This window comes from Vulpes lagopus, chromosome 5 (assembly GCF_018345385.1).
Source record: "Vulpes lagopus strain Blue_001 chromosome 5, ASM1834538v1, whole genome shotgun sequence".
Lineage (NCBI taxonomy): Eukaryota > Metazoa > Chordata > Mammalia > Carnivora > Canidae > Vulpes > Vulpes lagopus.
The window spans coordinates 71913425-71934189 of record NC_054828.1 but is presented as its reverse complement, the minus strand read 5'-3'; the positions used below and the strand labels follow the sequence as shown (position 1 = coordinate 71934189).

The window sequence follows — 20765 nt, the reverse complement described above, 5'->3', positions numbered from 1 at the left end:
AGGAGACAACATATTTTCATCACGAATAAAGAAAACAAGCTTAGTCAAATGACTGATGACTAATGCCCAATCTGAAGATGTTTTCAGACACACACTTAACAATCTGAAGAGTATCAATTCAGTATGAACTTTTTCTTATGTCTAGAATATTTGTTACCAAAGTCAAAACTATCTGACAATACAAGTTATACTTTTTGTACATTACAATTTCATCTTAGGAGTAAAACTTTCAAATATTATATATTTGTGGGTTTATCTTTCAAATTTTTAACTGATTTTTAGTTGGCATTTATTTTGTATTAATGTTTCCTTCTTTTAATGTTTTCTATTATCAAATGTCTGTATCAAGGAGAGATAAACATTGAAGTGTTATTATAGTCTTGTCTTATTAGCTAATAATAATAATAATAATAATAATAAACAGGTGTGATTTTTAAAATATTTGATACACTAAGGAGAATCCATTCCATGCCATGATGTTTGTAGCCATCATTACTGCCATAAAGGTCAAGGAGAGTAGTCATTGGGTTCCCAAGGTACTTGATTTAGTTAGCACTTCATCTCAATCAACCACAGCTTATACTGTGATTAAATTGTGATGCCACTTCTTGTCGTGAATTATGAGCATCCTACTTTCCACTGGAATGAACGTGGCACTGTGCTCAAGCCCAAGAACACAACCAAATCTAAAGTTCCTTCTTGGAGAGTCCGTCTCCTGGGACTACTACCAGTACCAATCTGTATTAGCCAGGATCCAAATAGGACAGAGAAATATGGTAACATGAACAAGGAAAGCTTAATATAAAAAATTATTAACTATTTACAAAGAATTAACTAAGAGGAAATAAAAGAGAACTTTAAAGAATACCACTCTAAATCTGAGGGAGAATACTCAAATAAGGAACAGACTTGGAAGGGAGGGATGCTCCCAAACTCTGGGATTCAGACTTCTTTGGAGAAGGTATGATTGTACCCTGGGGATGAATCTGTTCATAGTCTGTGGGTCAAGGTTGGCAGACAGAGAACAATCTGCTGGAGTACTGATGAAATTCACCAGCAAGCTGACTGTAGTGAGGACTGTTTCGAACTTACTAGAAAACCATCTGGGATACTGGCTGGACTTGCCAGAAACCCAGTAGGAAACCACTTACAGGGAATATTGTTGAAATCTGAGGAGCCATAGGGGGTGCCTATCAAACTCATCAGGAAACTGCAAGGAAGTTAGCAGGTGCACTGGTGGAATTCATAAAGACGCCTATGAGGTAGGAAGCTGGGGCACTGCTGAAACTTACTGAGTGTCTTTTTGCAGGTAGGAGCAAAAAGAAAAAGACACACTGGAACTAGGAAAAGACTCTTTTTTCTCTTCTCTAGTATCTTTCCTGCCGGCCTCAACATAATTTGACATTGTACTAGTTGGCAAAGGGGGAATGTTGCAAGATCATACCCAGGCAAAAAAAAAAAAAAGGTAATTTGAAGCCAAGAGGCACTAAATAATAGCTGGCAGGCCAGTTTTCTGAACAATTCTACCATGAGTGGGAGTTGAATTTTATCAAAATTTTTTTCTGCATCTATTTGAGAAGATCATCTGTTTTGTTTTTTCTTTTCCAGTCTGTTACTATATTAATTTCAAATGTTATCCCAATCTTGCATTCCTGGGACAAACACTCCTTAGTCATAACATATTACCCTTTTTACATTTTGCTATACATTGATTTGATAAAATATTTTAAGGAGTTTTAAGTCTATGTTCATGAAAAATTATGGACTAATATTTTCTTTTAATGTCCTTGTTTGGTTTTAGAATCAGGATAATGATCAGATCACAGAATAAGTTGGGAAGTTCCTTCCTTCTCTATTTTCTTAAAAAGTCTGTGTAGGATTGGTATTACTTCTTTAAGTATTTGAAACAATTCACCTATACCATCTGGGTCTGATGCTTTCTTAATGGGAAAGCCACAAACTACAAATTCAATTCCTTTAACTGATTGGGAACTGTTATTCAGCTCATCTATTTCTTCTTGAGTGAACATTGGTAGTTTTTTTCTTCCAAGGAATTTTTCCATTTCATCTGAGTTCAGTTCAGTGTCACCAAGTTCTTTAACATATTCTTGACTGTCCATTTAACATCTGCATGATTTTTAATGATGCCATCTTTCTCATTCCTGATATTAAAGAGTGCTTTCTCTCTCTTTACCTGAGCAGTATGGCTAAAAGTTTACTAGTTTTATTATCAGAAAAAAATCAGCTTTAGGTTTCACTGATTTTTCTCCATTCTCTGTTTTTTAGTCTGTTGATTTCTGCTTTTATCTTTATTATTTCCTTTCTTCCACTTAATTTGGGTTTACTTTGCTCTTCTTTTGCTAGAAGTCTTAAAGAAGTTTAGATCACTGATCTTTATTATTTTCTAAGTATTTAACACTATAAATTTCCCTATAAACACTGGTTTATATTCCAACATTCCACATACTGGTATATTGAGTTTGATAGGTTTTGATATGCTATGTGTAACATGTTGTATTTTCCTTGTGGCTTTAATTCACAGGCTATTTAGAAGTGTGCTATTTAATTTCCAAATATTCAGAGATTTTCCAGATAATTTCTTTTTAAGTGATTTCTTACAATTCCATTATGATTACAGAATATATTTTGTTATGATTTATATTCTCCTAAATTTATTCAATCTTGTTTTATGGCCCAGAATATGGTCTTCATTTGTAAATGTTCCATGGGCACTAGAAAAGAATGTATATTCTTCTGTTGTTGAGAGGTTCTAATACATTGCAATTAGGTCAGGTTGGTTCAAAGTGTTATCCATGTTATAACCTTACTGATTTTTTTTTTTTTTTTTGCTTACTTTCCCCAAATAGGTGCTGAAATCTTAAACTCTAATTATAAAGTTGTCGGTTTCCTTTCAGGCCTATCACTCGTATCATTTCCATTCCTCCTCAAGAATTTCCTTTAGTTATTTTTTCCAGTGCAAGTCATCTGGTAAAAAATTCTCTCATCTTTTTTTTTTTTTTTTTTGTCTGAAAAATTCTTTATTTCTCTTTCTCTTAAGGATATTTTTGTTGTATGTAGAAATCTAGGTTAGCAGTTTTTCCTTTCAGCACGTTGAAGATGACATTTGATTGACTTCTGGCTTGTACTGGTTTCTGTTGACAAGTCTATAGTCATTCTTTGTTCCCTTGTATATAATAATGTATTTTCTGTCTGGCTTTCACATTTTTTCTATCACTGGTTTTCAGCAATTATATTATGATATCCTTAGATGTGTTTTTTTATGCTTCTTCTGCATAGGGTTTGTTGAGATCCATAGCTCTGGATTTATAGTTTTCATCGTATTTGGGAAAATTTCAGCCTATTTCTTCATTTGTTTCTTTCCATTTCCTCCCTCTTAGCTCTGACAGTGTTCATATTGAGCTGTTCTGTCTATGACCCAATTTCCGAAAGCAGCTATTACATGTATATTGCCCAATTTCTGTTTACAGTAAGGAGGTAAATCTAGTACCAGTTAGTCTTTCATGGCAGGAGCAGAAATGTCTCTCTCTCTCCCTCTCTCTGGTTGCTTAAAAGAAAAATTAATGTCTTCAGTTTTTTTTTCTTCTCTGTTTCAGTTTGATTCATTTACATTTCTATATCTTCAAGTTCACTAATCTTTTCTTCTGCATTTTCTAATCTGCTGTTAAGCCCATCCATGAGTTTTTGAAGTTCCATTTGGTTCTCGAAAAAAAAAAAAACAACTCACTTTCCCTTCATTTTATCCATATTTCTTTAAATCCTTGAGTATATTTATAAATACTCTAAAATGAATGCTTTGGTTATACCTGTTTCTATGTCACATATGCCATTTCTGTTTTGTTTTTTGTATTAGCTGACTTTTCTATTGATTATGGGCCATATTTTCTTCTTTTTTGTATATCTAATAATTTTTATTAGACACTGGGCATCATGAATCCTATGTTATTTGGTGTTGAGATTTTGTTATCTTCCTTTAAAGGGTGTTGATCCCCCCCGCCCTTTCCTTTCTCCCATCCTTCCCTCCTCCCCTCCTTCCTTACTTTCATTTTGCTGATAGTTAAGTTATATGTGTATTTGCTTGATCCTTTTGGGATTATTTGAGCTCCTTTTCTTCATAGCTCTCTCCTCTCTGACATCTGTCCTGAAAATCTCAGGCACCTCAGACTTCTTGAACTGAGATTTCTGTCCTCTCGACTCAGAATCTTCTGTACTCTGCTTGGCCTTTACCTCCCCATACTATGGCCCAGAAAGTGGCTCCAGGCAGAAGGTTGAGGAAACCATAGGACTTCACTGTGAGCAGTCATCTTTCCACTTCTATTAGGGATAACAGTCTTATCCTTTCAACAGTGCAGTGTCTGACAATGGCAGAAATCTTTCCTTCACTTATTAATTTCGCTACTCAAAGTGTTTCAGATCTTGTCAGTAGGCACACCTTCTAGATGGCTTTCTTTCTTTTTTTAAAAAAAATGTGCTTCTGATATGTCCTCATCATGTTTTAGGCATTTACATACTTTCTGATACAATTAGATGTTCCAAGCTCATCTTGTACTTTCTTTGCTCCAGACCCAGAATCAGAATTTTCTCCAAGAATATTTGGTATCTTTTAGTAAAGAACGGTAATTACAGACCATTTGGTGTGTTAACTGTTAATGACATATCACTGTGTTCTTGAAGGAGTTGTGGACACGTCAGTGTGTAGGCTAATAGGTCCAGTTAGGATCTGAAAAGGCTGCAGCTGCTTGGACCCTATGAATGAAAACTAAATAAACTATAGCTCCTTTCTAGGACAAAACCTCACACTGAGGAGAAACTGCAAAACTAGGACAGTACAAGTAAATTTAAAAGAGGATCCAAGTAAAAGTGCAGAGCACAGCACAAACACGTATTTTTATTAACTTGTTTTAATAAGAGAAGAGGGAGCTCTAGAGCTATGGAACTAAAAATGCTACCCTGAGACACCCCACGCAGGCAAATACCAAGTTACTTATAACGGAATGAAAATCATTTTTCAGACTTTTAAAGAGCAATGCTTTATGCCAGAAGACAACAGATAATTGAAGAATTAAAATAGTCAAGGCAAGAAAACATGAGCCAAAGATTTCATCTACATCCAAAAAACTTAAAAGTTTGAGGGCCATAGACCAACTATGATGATCTTCTCACTCTTTCCTGGAAAATCTAGTAGAGAAGAAGTGTTAGGAAAGTACAGTTTTCAAAAAAACAGTGAAAATAAGGAAAACATGTGAAGTGGAATAAGCTTTCTAATTATATTTGTTGGGATAAAAAGTATTATTTCAAGTCAGATGATGGAAGAGAGAAGGCATAAGAAGCAAGAAGTAGATCATTTAATATTGTTCATGGTTGGGACAAAAACAAAAAATGGAAGGGAGGAGGAACACAATATTACACAAAAGCATAAAGGCAGCCATTGGAGTAAAGATGCAAAACTTTCCAAAAAGAGATCAAATAAAATGGACTACATGGTGAAAGGCTTTTTAAATGAAAGATGTGTATATGGGTAAAATAGAAAACCAAGACACAACAGACACTAAAGACCTATCATCAATAAATAGAAGTTTCACATTGGCTACACCATCCAATACTATTTGTAAAACAAAGAGCTTCAAAAAGATGAAAGAATAAAAAGACAAAGACATACTAGGCAAAGCAATGCAAAGAAGGAAGGAGTTGCAATTCTGAAATCTGACCAGGTAGATTTACAGAAGAAAATCTTAAGAGGTTGGTTTTAAAAACAAAAACCAAAACATTTTATACCATGTTAAAGAGTCTAGACTTGGGGATCCCTGGGTGGCTCAGTGGTTTAGCGCCTGCCTTTGGCCCAGGGCGTGATCCTCAAGTCCTGGGATCGAGTCCCACATCGGGTTCCCTCCATGGAGCCTACTTCTCCCTCTGCCTGTGTCTCTGTCCACCCCCACCCCATGAATAAATAAAATCTTTAAAAAAAAAAGATACGTTAAAAAAAAGAGTCTAGACTTATACTCAATGAGAGACTTTGAAGAATAAACTGTACATAGATAAGAGTCAGGTGTGCACTTAAAGACGGATCAGACAGAGGGGACATGGAAGGCAGGGATGCAGCTAGAATGGGGAAGGGGGCAGACACCGAGGGCCTACTCCAGGACAGGTGGTCTGCACTCATGTTCTCGTTTTAATTCTTAGAACTATGGGAGGTGTCTCTTGTTATTCATGTTTTATATATGGGGATTCTGAGGTTCAGGAAGATCAAGTAACTTGTCCAAGGATCAAGATTTTTCACCTAGCTCTTTGCCCCCACATATTGCTATTTGTTTTTTTTTTTAAAAAAAAAAGTTCAAGTAAGAAAAGGTGAGAGTCTAAGGAAGTGCAGAAGGATTACTATTTAAGGAGCGTAATTAGGCAGGCTTGGTGATACTGGACATTGTGTAAGAGAATATAACAAGAAAAAGAAAGAAAGAATTCCAGAGCCATTATAGGAGCTACTATCTACAGGGAGTAACAAATACCTTGAAAAGAAAAACAAACCAGAACATCCTTTTTGCCCTTTTACTGTTTACTGCTTTTTATTCTCCCCCAGCCTTGAGCTAACTCAAGCACTCATGATTTCTTGAGCTAATGCAAGCATTCATGATTTCTTGTTACACGTTAAAACACACACACACAAACACAAGCATCATTACAACAACCACCATCACCACAACAACAATCACCAGATCCTATAAAAACTACGGAGACTGGAACAGATACACAAACATCTAGATAAAGATTCAACATAGATTACTACAAAGAAGGTACTGCATTTTCTCCTTTTTTCTTTTGGGGAAGGAGCACTTAAAATTAGTAATGTCTTAAAAATTAATACAAAAAATGTTTGGCACTGAGAGAAAAAAAAACTTTTACCAAATAAACATTTGGAACTGATTTATAGAAGAAAACCTACTTAGCAGAATGTACATATATATTCTTAAACTCTTAAAGTCTAATGTCTGTTTTTAAAGATAACAACAAAATCTCCTAGTTTTTCTACTTTAAAAACAAAAGCCCTGCATGTCCTTGGAAAACTCTTCTCCTTATCCAATTTTTGTTTTATTCTGGTGCCCCAACTGAGTCTTCCCAATTTGATATGAAATACTCAATTAAGTTATTTCTACGTTTGATTAGTTAAATAAGAATATATTGGCCTCCTTTTCTTTATTCCAACTCATACTTACATGGAATGGTTCTCAAGTAGAGGTTATCTCTGATTACTTGCTGCAATTTGTGGTCAATTGATCCCTTCTGAAACTGAAGACTCAGGTAATGTCGCAAATCTTTATTAATGACTTTGCCTACAGAAAAAAACACAGAAGACAGAACATGTAACTGTTAGATCTCCAATAAAAAGTGATGTTAGTGACTTGAATACACTTAATCCATTTGGCTATAGACAGAAAAAAGAAATCAGAGTGTTTTACTAAAAACAACACTGTCTTACTAAAAGCAAATTATTATAGTACTATAATTAATAATATATACCTAAAATAAATGATGTGGGCATAATTTTACAAGAGTAGGGATGGACAAGGTACAGATCAAAGAATATGACAAATACCCAAGATAATTTCCACCTACGGTTTTAAATACCATCTATGTACCGATAACTCCTAGGTTCTTATCAAGTCTCCATTCCTGGCCTATGTCCACCAGGCTCCAAAGCCATCAAACTGTTTCATAAAATTGCAGGTATATTTGTAAGTCAAATAAGCACCTATTTGACTTTCAGGTAGCCAAAGCAGAACTCTTAAATCCATCCTCCCCCAATTTTTCCTCTGCCCTGGTTTTCCTTGTCTTAGCAAATAATAGCACCACTGACCCAGGGGAACAAACCCCCAAACTAGAAGTCATCAGAAGTTTCTGTTATCTCCTTTTCACTTCTATCCCCCAGATTCAATCCATTAGCACCTTTTGTCAGTTCTACTCCCAACACATGTCCCATGTCCACTTTTCTCCTTTTCCAGAGCCTCCACCCTAATCCTAAACCACCATCATTTCCCTTTTAGAATTCTGCAACAGCCTTCTAATCTGTCTCCCTGCATTCATTCTTGCCTCCTTCCTGCTCCCACCATTTGCACAAAAGCCATATTTCTGCACAAATATAATATAAACCAGATAATCCCCACTCTCTTTAGTGCCCTTCCCCACCCATGACCTTTTATTGCGCTTGGGATAAAATCCAAACTTCCACATGTTCTAGCTTTGACCATCTCTGACCCAAACCCATTCACTAACCCCCAACTAGCCATGCTTCTTCTACCCACAGTGGCCAGATTTCTGATCTTCAAAAAGGCCAGATGGGCCCTACCTCAAAGCCTGAACAGGCATTTCCTGTCCACTCACTTGACTCCTAGATGCAATGTGATTAAATAAGAGAATGAAATTTTTTTTTTTTCCTTACTCGTGGGGAAAATGGGAGATAAAAACAGGACTACTAGAAATCTCAAAGAAATGGCAAGTAGAAAAATGAAAGATTATAGAAATCTGATAGCAGTGAATTTATAGTAAAGGTTGAACTTAAAATGAAACCAAAGCAGTCTGAACACTGTTCATTATATATGAGTTCACCACGATTACAAAAGGACAATGTTAAAATATAATGGATTACTGTATCCAGTAAGAAATGACTAGGTGATTAAAATATATTCTTTGTTTTATTTGCAACAGCTTGTGACAAGGTTGGAGAAGCCAAAACAGATCTTACTATAGATCACTTCATTCTTTTAACTGTTATTCCATAATGTAACATTTCTAATCCTCTCTTTTTGGTCTTTTCTCACAGGTATAAACAAGCAGAACCAAATGAGAAGGTGTTAATACAAGCAGGAAACCAGGGTGCTGCTCAAGTTTAAAGATAACATTCAGATCCTAAACTAATAAACAAACTAAAAAAGTTTGTTTTACCTTGCCAAAAATAGATGCTGAGGAAGGGGGACCCCTCTGTGATCAAAGAAGAGAGCCTGAAAGATATTTACAGGGATAAACAGAAAAATACTGGTTGCAGAAGTGGTTTCTGCCAGGCATTTAAGGGGCTTTACCAACCCGAGTTCCATTTAGATGGAATCATATTATGCCATTTCTTATTTTTATAACAGTGCTTGCTCACTGCTTGGTGGAAAAAAACCTAATTCATAATCAATATTGTACAGTCTCAAGAACCCAGAAATGGACCCTCAACTCTATGGTCAACTAATCTTTGACAAAGCAGGAAAGAATATCCACTGGAAAAAAAGATGGTGTCTTCAACAAGTGGTGTTAGGAAAATTGGACAGCCACATGCAGAAGAATGAACCTGGACCACTTACACCATACACAAAAATAAACTCAAAATGGATGAAAGACCTAACTGTGAGAGAGGAATCCATGAAAATACTGTAGGAGAACACAGGCAGCCACCTTTTTGACCTCGTCCACAACAACTTCTTGCTGGACACACTTCTAAAGGCAAGAGAAACAAAAGCAAAAGCAAAAGCAAAAATGAACTATGGGGACTTCATCAGGATAGAAAGCTTTCAAACGGGCAGCCTGGGTGGCTCAGCAGTATAGCACCACCTTCAGCCCAGGGTGTGATCCTGGAGACCTGTGATGGAGTCCCACGTCATGGAGTCCCATGTCGGGCTCCCGGCATGGAGCCTACTTCTCCCTCTGCCTGTGTCTCTGCCTCTCTCTGTGTCTCTCATGAATAAATAAATAAAATCTTAAAAAAAAAAAAGAAAAGAAAAGAAAAAAAAAAGAAAGCTTTCACACAGCAAAGGAAACAGCCAAAAAAACTAAAAGGCAACCTAAAGAATGGGAGATGTTTGCAAATGACTTATCAGATAAAGGGCTGGTATCCAAGATCTATACGGAACTTATCAAACTCAACACTGAAAAAACAAATAATCCAGTCAAGAAATGGGCAGAAGACTTGAACACACATTTCTCCAAAGAAGACATACAAATGGCTTAGCAGACACATGAAAAAATGCTCAATATCACTCAGCATCAGAGAAATGCAAATCAAAACCACAATAAGATACCACCTCACATCAGTCAGAATGGCTGAAGTTAACAACTCAGGAAACGACAGATATTGGTGAGGATGCAGAGAGACAAACCCTCTTACACTGCTGGTGGGAATGCAAGCTGGTGCAGCCACTCTAGAAAGCAGTATGGCGGTTCCTCAAAAAGTTAAAAATAGAAATACCCTATGACCCAGCAACGGCACTACTAGGTATTTTTATCCAAAGGATACAAACAGGGATCCCTGGGTGGCGCAGCGGTTTTGCGCCTGCCTTCAGCCCAGGGTGTGATCCTGGAGACCCAGGATCCAGTCCCACATCGGGCTCCCTGCATGGAGCCTGCTTCTCCCTCTGCCTGTGTCTCCGTCTCTCTCTCTCTCTCTCTCTCTCTCTCTCTCTCTCTCTTCTCTCATGAATAAATAAATAAAATCTTTAAAAAAAAAGAATATTAAAAAAAAACAAAGGATACAAACATAGTGACTCAAAGGGGCATGTGCACCCCAATGTTTATAGCAGCAATGTCCACAACAGCCAAACTATGCAAAGAGCCCAGAAGTCCATTGACAGATAATGGATAAAGAAGACGTAGTATATACATATAATGGAATTACTCAGCCATCAAGAAGAATGAAATCTTGCCTTTTGCAATGACATGGAGAGAACTCAAGGGTATTAAGCTAAGCAAAATAGGCTAGTCAGAAAAAAGACAAATATCATGATTTCACTCATATGTGGAGTTTAAGAAACAAAACAAGATGAACATAGGGGAAAGGAAGGAAAAATAAAGTAAGATGAATAAAGGGGAAAGGAGAAAAAATAAGTGGGAAATATCAGAAAGGGAGACAGAACATGAAAGACTACTAACTCTGGGAAACAAACTAGGGGTGGTGGAAGGGGAGGTGGGCGGGGGGGGGGTGGTGACTGGGTGACGGGCACTGAGGTGGGCACTTGACAGGATAAGCACTGGGTGTTATTCTGCATGTCGACAAATTGAACTCCAATAAAAAATAAATTTATTAAAAAAAAGAGAGGGAGGCAAACCATAAGAAACTTTTTACTCTAGAAAAAAAATGAGGGATGCTGGAGGGGATGTGCAGGGAGGGGGACAGGGGTAACTGGGTAATGGGCATTAAGGAAGGCACTTGATATAATGAGCACTGGGTGTTATATGCAACTGATGAATCATAAATTCTATCCCTGAAACTAATAACAGAGTATATGTCAATTAAATTGAATTTAAATTTTAAAAAATTACTGTAGTCTCATTTCTTATTGAATAAAACATGTCCCAAAATGAATTTATTAAATATTTTAAAAATTAGGTGTGTTGCAAGTGTTTTATAATAAATATTATACAAAAGCTTTGATAGATTGCTATATAGGTGCTTAAAAATTTTAGTGACATTTGTGGACATTTAGAGTTTTTGAATAGATAGAGAATCCATCTTTTTTTTTTCATTTAAAATAATATAGTACTTTTACTTTAACTCAAGATTTTGTTTTTAAATTTGAAACTTTACGATATGGTCATATACCCTATGACACCTGGGTTGGCTCAGCGGTTAAGCGTCTACCTTTGGGCCAGAGCGTGATCCTGGAGCTCCGGTATGGAGTCCCGCATCGGTCTCCCTGCATGCAGCCTGCTTCTCCCTCTGTCTGTGTCTCTGCCTCTCTCTCTCTCTCTGTGTCTCTCACGAATAAATAAAGATAATCTTAAAAAAAAAAAAAAAGATATGGTATAGCCCACAGAGGGAACTATAAAATGCTAAGAACTGGGATTGGATTTTAATTCAATTAAAATAACAGCCATTAAATCAGATATAAAGACAAAGCCATAATACAAAACACAGATCACAAGTTACAGTATAAAGGGGTTTCCTCTGGTGGAAATGAAGTTAAAACACCTCATTTTCTGCCAAGGGCCTACAAGATCTTAAGACTGAGAGGCCAGTTAAAGGAGAAAGAACTAGAGTTAAGGCATCACATCTAGGATTATCAGAGCTGGAACTGCACTCACTCTCAGTTACCACCTGCAACCCCTGCTGGGGTTCTGGATACAACACTGAGATGAACAGTTGCCAAGAAAAGGGTGAGGGATAATTTCATAAATACGATATTTTATTTAAAATGTGCAGGTCATTCAAAAACCTTCAAGGTTGAAAACAAACTATTACAAATTATCAGTGAAATGTCAATTATAAAAGATTAACAACTTATACAGGTTGGCACTCTTTCAGATTAATAATTAATAGTAAAATATTTTGGATATAGTAGTCATCGTGGATTTCCTTGCCTCAAGAAACCAAAGACCTTCTGTAAGGGAACAGAATATTATGGTTCCCTCTTAAATAGGATTCCAGGGAATTTGTTTAAAAAAAAAAAAAAGTACAAATATCCTGAGTAGGCAGATACTGCGGAATTGCTAGAAGGCCAACAGAAACATTAATTCACAAAAACACATCTGAGTGTATCTGTATTATCAAGTTGTATATAAACGTCAGCCTTTTATTTAGGCATAGTTTCACAGAAATTTGACATTTAAAGGGTATGAAAAATATTTACTTGGGGTTAATGCAGTTGTTGCTAAACAAGGAAGAGGAAAAGATTCTTCATAATTTAGCATTCCTACCCAGCCAGCCTTTGCTTTATTTTTTTTAAAGATTTTTATTTATTTATTCATAGAGACAGAGAGAGAGAGAGACAGAGACAGAGACACAGGCAGAGGGAGAAGCAGGCTCCATGCAGGGAGCCCGACATGGGACTCGATCCCGGGCCTCCAGGATCACACCCCAGGCTGCAGGCGGCGCCAAACCGCTGCACCACAGGGGCTGCCCCAGCCTTTGCTTTAAGTGCTAAGATTATTCCCTGACTTCTAAGTGATTTATAGGTTTATTTATGAAACATAAAATAGATCTATATATTTATAAATACAGCTCCACTGGGGGAAAAGTTTGTAACTGAAATCTCAATTATATGAATAAATCCAGATGCTCAAGTTTCAACATACGAATTCTTAGTTAAAAAGAAAACCATAACTACAAATCCATACTTTCTGAATATATGTAAATTAATATTTGCTAGCAGTTCTGTTTGAGGAATCCATGTGTAGAGACACTGGTTATTAGTCAGATAAAACCTATGGCACACAAGCATGGGAGTGGCCATGCAAGCAGCTATAAACCAATCTGACTGTCAATATTCCACTCCCTTTTCTATAAGGATCATTCAGGACACTTTGCCAATCACTTCCTAAAGTCAAGATAGTACGTGACTTTACTATATTCTCTAATCCAGTAGCAATTATAAAATTGGAGGGAAAAGCGAGATGAGTTTAGCATATCTTGTTCTTACAAATTCACACTGATTCATAGTGGTCATCCCATTCTTTTCTACACCCTTAAAACATTTTATATTTTTTCAATCTCTTCAAATTTTGCCAGTTTCAAGTTAAGGAAGCAGATGTGAATTTTCAAATCTACTTCATGCCTTTTTGGAAACTGGAACATTTGTCTCTCTTTAGTCTCCTGGTACTTTCCATATTCTCCATGATTTCATAAAGAATAGTGACAATAGCTCTGAGATTAAATCTTGAGTTCATTCAATTTCTGGGAGGCAATTCAGTTGAGTTTTGAAAATAAAAATTCATTTAAAGTGAATGAAACTTTTACTATCTTCTCATTTTTTAAATATTGAATTTCCTCCGCTTGGGGCTGTTTGTTTTCCTTTTACTGTTGGAAAAGTAATTCTGCTAGTTCAAGATTATGGAAGCAAAGTATATGTCTGATTTCTGCCTACAAACATCTAACATTAACAACATCTTCCAAAAGTAAGCCTACCTCTTCCTTCCCTGTTGCTTTTGCTCCAGATACAACCTGAAAAGCATTTTTTGCTCCCTGAAGTATCTTAGCTCCTTTTGATTGTTGGCCTGTAGAGAAGAAAATTCCTAAATGCTCATTTCTTACAGTCTAGTAGTCTAGTAACTCTGTTAAATGTGATTATGTGCTCGTTCCATTTGTCAATCATACACATCTTTTTAAAAACATGAGCAGCTCAGAGTATTCTGAGGAAACAACTTCCTCACATAACTTTTCTTTTAGAAATCTCCAGCCTCAGGATTCCTGGGTGGCTCAGTGGTTGAGTATCTGTCTTTGGCCCAGGTCAGGATCCTGGAGTCCTAGGATTGAGTCCTGCATCAGGTTCCCCACAGGGAGCCTGCTTCTCCCTCTGCCCCCACCCCCTATCTCTGTATGTCTAGCTCATGAAGAAATAAATAAAGTCTTTAAAGAAAAAAATAAAAAAGAAAAGGAAATCTCCAGTCTTAGATCCATATCTAGAAATGCTATAAACTTTTAAAAATCTGTTTTCCTCAAAGGCAAAAAGTATGGGCATAACCATGTCCTAGTTTTCTTCCTTAGTATGGAGACTATATGATAGTCTAGTGACTTTCCCAACACAATGAACATTACTCATTAGTTCTTTCCCATTAGACTTAGCAGTGTATTTCCTTGCTTCTTCCATCCCCTGACTCTATAGTAGTAACAGAAAGCTATGTAAAAGTGGTAAAAAGATATACAGAAGTTTAACTCCAAATTGGCTTCTTGGTTAAGATAGGATGCCCCAAAACAAAATATATCAAATGGTAGTCTGTTTGTGAAACTATAAATGGTATTTGAACAAGACTTTTCTAGAAAAATCAATCTACACATTTCACAGTAAAATAAAATCTATGACACAGAAGTTATTCAAAATTATCTCATTTAAAAATATTATTTATTTGACAGAGCGAGAGCATACGAGTGGGTGGGAGAGGGAGAAGAAATAGACTCCCCACTGAGCAGGACTCCGTCCCAGGACCCCAAGACCATGGTCTGGGCTGAAGGTAGATGCCAAAATGACTGAGCCACCCAGGCACCTCTAAAATTATCTTATACAGTTATTAAACATACAAGTTTGTCAGCTGAGGGCCAGGCCACGGTTTGTTTTAACAGATTTAGTTTTAGTATCTAGCACACAGAGTGACAGTTTAATTTTGTATTTTAATTTTTCATTTGACCCTCTTCATCTTCGAATACATGAAATTTTAGAAGAGAATATTCACTACTCAGATGATACACTACTTTTTAATAGTCTATATTACAACTTTGTCCTGTGTTTCTTAAACAATGAAACTGATTTTATTTTGGCCATCAAAATAACTAAAATACATTTTCATTGAAGCAGCAAGCTCTGTAAGTCTTTAAAAGTAGGTTTAATTATAGTTTATATGCTAATTCCTTAAATTTTGTTCTTTATTAATTTTTTTAAAGACTTATTTATTTATTCATTCAGAGAGAGCGAGAGAGAGGCAGAGACACAGGCAGAAGGAGAAGCAGGCTCCATGCAGGTAGCCCGATGTGGGACTCGATCCCGGGTCTCCAGGATCACACCCCAGGCTGCAGGCGGCACCAAACCGCTGCGCCACCAGGGCTGCCCTGTTTATTAATTTTTTAAATGTATTCACAAAATGGTATCTGGCTATCCTGCAAATATAAAATAAGGCTAAATTAACCATTCATATCTATTGTGTTCTGGCAACACTGAGGTTAACAAGTCCAAGCAGGAAAAAACATCCCAAAGCCTTCTGCTTTTTCTAGGGGGGGTGAAGGGGAGGAGATGTAAGAATCAATCTTGGCTCTTCTCCCTCAATGACATATCAAATCAATAATGATAACAAGGGGCACTTGGGTGGCTCAATGGTTGAGCATCTGCCTTCGACTCAGGTTGTGATCCTGGGATGGAGTCCTGCATCAGGCTCCTCACAGGGAGCCTGCTTCTCCCTCTGCCTGTATCTCTGCCTTGCTCGGTGTCTCTCATGAATAAATAAGTAGAATCTAAAAAAAAAAAAAAAAAGACAAGACCCTACCGTTTGCAGCAGCTGCAGCTACTGTGTAAATGAGTATGTACCAAGTCCCAAGTAGCAGGAGCTTGCAGGTACAGCAGTGAGTGAGAGTGTACCCAAATGAAACACAGACCTTGCAGGGAAGATGAACACTGAAGAAGATGTTTCAAACACTGGAGCGTTAGGAAAGATTAGTATAGAGCACTGTGGGAGTCTATGATCTAGATCTTTAGTTTGGGAGGTCTGGGAAGACAGTCACTAAGTTAGTTACACTGTAGTTGAAACATGAAGGATAAACAGGAGCTGGCTGGGCCAAAAAAAGGGTAGGGGACAGGGTTGGGGATTTGAGGGAACGGGACATGCAAATACACTTAACTTGAGGGACGAAAGAACACTGCTTACAGGAAGGGAGAGAAATCCAGTGTATCTGGTTCTTAGAGAGTGGGCAATTGTTCCCACAAGCTGAGACAAGAGTTGTAGGGACCAGAGGGTTGACTAGCACCTCACAATAATGAGAACATCAACAACTTACATCTGACACCAAGGCCCTTAATAATTGCTTTAGGCCAACAACCCTGGATATGTTCTTACTGGCCACCTCTATATTGCATACCTCAAATGCTGTGTCCTTATTTCTGTTCTGTCTTCTATCTCTAACATTCACAGTCATAAAGTTGGAAGACCCATATCTACATAAACGTCTGTGTCTCTGTCATTACAGGCAAGTAGGAAGGAACTTAATGAATTTTAAAAATAATTTATATAATTAAATTCTTACTCAGTCCTAAATCTGAAAAGCACTAAATACTTTAGAATCCCTTGAGCCATTTCAGTTTTTGCAACTAGTCGGTGTCCAGTACTCTGAATCCCAGCTTGAAGAAATCCAGACTGAAGCAATCACGCAATGTTGCCACCTTCTGCAGAATACTGCTGCCACCTGACTGTTCAGGAGAAAGCCTCCGGCTCATGGAGGTCACACTGAGTGTAATGTTTAGCCAACTTTATCGAGATAGTATTGACGCGTAACACAAGTGAGTTTAAGGTGTATGATGTGACGATTTGATACATTTATACACCCACAGTCCCTGGCAACCACCATTCTACTATTTCTATGAGTTTGGCTTTCTTAGATTCCACAAATAAGAGAACACATAATATTTGTCTTTCCTGTCACAGGTCACATTTTTTGCCTATATTACAAATTTATGGCAACAGTATACTGTTAAAATGGGAGTGTCCATTCTCCACTGGTGCCTGGAAGCAGCCGTCATAAATACATGAGTCAGATTTCATCTTCACCCTGAGTCCTACATCACTATCAAGTCTGTTGCTGCTTACCTGGCTCTTTCTCTGTACACCCAAGAAAGGCTTTCTTTTGTTTCCTCCCTTTCTTTCCTTCTTTTCTTCCTTCCCTACCTCCAGAACTGAGACCATAGCTAAAGAAGCAATTATTTGGTTTAGGTAGATTATACATCTGCAAAATCTCTGAACTGTATCAAACTAAATATATTCATTCCTGGATGCCTAACACTGCTTATTACATGTAGAATTCAATGTTAATACAGCACTCAAATGGCTTCATTATATTCAAATTATGTATAAGTAAAACACATTATCAAGCTTTTAAAAAAGTTTTGATGGTTTTTATTGGTTTAAATAAAGCAAGTATTTCAGTGTAGGATGTATTTGCAAATAACAATCATTTCTTTAAAACAAAACAAAACCAACTCTGAAGCACGGCCAGGGCTCTGAATTATATAGAAAAAGAGTTGGTGCCCATTGTATCTTTGTAGGTTCTTACTCTGGAGGCAACTATACCGGTCCTGCTAACACCCTGCCCCACCCTTCTAACCTCTACCTCCCGCTATTACCCCTACCGGTTTCAGTTTTGTGTCTACTCTACCTGGCACCCCACAGAGTTGTGTAGATATAAATACTGTCAGGGGAAAAGGTCTGCACACTGGCCACTTGTCCACCTGCTCTTTGAAGCCAAGACCCAAGTGGAACTGAGAAGTCTGCAGTAAGAAGCTTCCGTTTTCATCTCTCCTCCTTGCTGGTTTGTGCTACAGAGCAGTGGGGCCCCCTGCAGCCTCCCTCACTGGGTCTTAGGCCTGTGTGAAGTTAGAACTATGCTTCGTTCATCTCCCTTCACAATGCCTAGCATAGTGCTGAGTAAATATTTCCCTTAAACACACGAAACTGGCACTTTAAATAATGGGGTTACTATACTGATAGACTTTTAACTGGAATCCATCTCAGAAAAACATTTCTACTGTAATTCTCAAAGACAAAGAAATCCTTTCATAAAGCAGCAGCATTAAAAAATAAAGTCTTCAAAAAAAAATAATGTCTTCACTATAACAAAGTGGTCAAATGCTCTAGATATATTTTAAATGAGAAAAGCAGGTCACAATACAAAATATTCATTGGGACCTCAAACTGAAGTAATCTCAGGATATGCAAATGAAAAACATACATAAGACAAACACATATTTAAATACTTACAAATACTCAGTATTACTGTAGGATATAATTATTGGGTAATTTTTCAAACATTTTCTTTAAAAACTCTTTTCCTCATAGTTTTTGTATTTGCAAATTTTTTTATAGTGAAAACCTATTACTATAACAAGAAAAAACTTTTAGAAACTAGATTGTATTTTGAAAAACTGTGCCCTTCAAAGGTCATTACTGGAAAAGGAAGCCTGACCCAGTGGACTAATATGACAAAAAATATGCCAAAGTTCTATGTGAATGCTGAGACTAGTTGTATAGGTTTTCTTTTAATCATTTGTTTTTAATAAGTATTATTTTGGGGGCACTTGGGTAGCTCAGTTCATTAAATAATATAATTTTTCAAGTTTTTAATTTAAAAGCTGCTTTTATCTAAACGCTCGTTCTTTAAGATCTCAACGTCTCATGGCACCTGCGTGGCTCAGTTAGCTAAGCATTGGGCTCTTGATTTCAGTTCAGGTCATGACCTCAGGGTCCTGAGATCAAGCCCCCTGTTGGGCTCTGCACTGGGTGTGGAGCCTACTTAGGATTCTATATCTCCCTGTCTCTCTCTAACCCTCTTTGCCTCTCAATGTTTGTGCATGCATATGCATGCTCTCTCTCTCTCAAAATAAATAAAGAGACAAATTGAGGTATATAGTAGAAAATAAGTATTATTTTCACCATGCTAGATTAAACTGCAGCCATTTTGCTTTTAACTGAAACTCTCAATTGATACACTACAGAACTAAAATCTACATTTGAAAAATAAGACAGAAATTATCACTCTAGAAAAGACATGACAAAAATCACAATTTTCCCTTAAGAAGCCATTTATCAGAAAGAGCAAAGTAAAATGAAACTTCCTAGCAGAACAAGAGTGGAAAAAATAAGGAATAAATAATCAAAAGTGGGTCCTTTATTTGGATGAAGCTTTTATTTGATGGGATCATGTAGATTTAGCACATAAAGAAAAACAGTATTTGTAAAGTGCTATCCTGTGGCTATTTACAATTTTTTCTTTGTGACACTCATGTCAGGAATCATTAGCAAATCTGTCATAATGTGAGATAACCAGTGCTTGGTTGGCATACCAATATCTGAATCACAGTATTAATGCTTCATCCTTTTGACAAGAGGGTACAAAGCCATCTATTGTGCCCTGTCATTTTCCCTGAAAACAGAATAACTGGGTTCAGTAGTCTTTGAAAATCAAAGTTACGTGCTTCAACAGATTGTCCAAGACTTGAGGCAGAAGATCTGTTACTAAAGTTTCATTACAACAGCTGATAGAGACAGCTGAAAGGAACACAGATGTACTTGATTAGAGGTCTGACCAAAACAATGGCTATTAGAGAATTCACATTATATTTTTAAGATACATCATTATGTAAACAAACTGAACCTCTGGGTTCAGGTAGTATGCTAAATATAATTAATCACTATTCAAGAAGCAATTTCATAGACTCTTTTTCTCTGATCAGTTTTAAATATGAGAATTTATACTAATCCTTAGAAATTTTCTAAAGTAGATGGTTCTACAAATTATAGTATACATCAAAAGTGATCTGACTCTAACAAGAATCAGCATTCATTATATAAAATTATTTAACTATTCTCCATTTTCATTTCTAATCCCTGTTTAATCAGTAACATATTTTAAAAGATTTTTAAAGTTATCCTTATAAAATATGGTTATGAAAAATGTCAAACTTCCAAAGAAATGTTTTTGGGGATAAATGGCTACTTCTATGCATATCCCCCATTCAGATTTCTCCACTAAAAATCCTTTCCCCTACTCACCCTACCTGTAAGGCTAAATGAATCAGGACCTTCCAGAAAACATCAACGAAAATAAAAATGTCAGAAGATCTCCAGCCTCCCATTCCCCATTAAAGGATGGGAAGGAAAGAAAGAAGAAATAAATCAACACTTCTAAAGTAACCAATGGCAAAAAATAAATCTATTCCAAAAGACAAAATGGAATTTCTATAAATTCTAACATCAGTTGGAACTAAGAAACTGCACTCTAAGAACCACAATCAAGAGTACTACATGGCATTTTCTACCTTGATAATCCTGAATTTAGTTTCAAGTACTAAAAGAGAATTTTCTTGGCTACTGGCAGTATAAGACACTTTTACAAAAACCAAAAATAGAAGGAAAAACACTATGTTGTAAACCTGAAGCTAATATAACACTGTATATTAATTATACTGGAATTAATTTTTTTAAAAGGTTGAATAAGCTATGTATTCCATTACAATAGAAATCTATGTAGCTATAAAAAAGAAATAAGGCTCTATAACAAAATCTAAAAAAGAAAAAAGAAAAATGTTACTCTT

The 20765-nt window shown here is 36.6% G+C and overlaps 1 protein-coding gene across 4 annotated transcripts in view; it reads right to left on the bottom strand.

Annotated features, from left to right (window-relative positions):
* Positions 1-20765, bottom strand: part of MAGI3 (membrane associated guanylate kinase, WW and PDZ domain containing 3) — a 237506-nt gene that overhangs the window by 89128 nt on the left and 127613 nt on the right. For all 4 annotated transcript variants that reach the window (XM_041756277.1, XM_041756281.1, XM_041756278.1 and 1 more), the window contains one exon: positions 7227-7343. In XM_041756277.1, coding sequence (XP_041612211.1) covers positions 7227-7343 — 117 coding nt within the window. The remainder of the gene's footprint in view (positions 1-7226; positions 7344-20765) is intronic.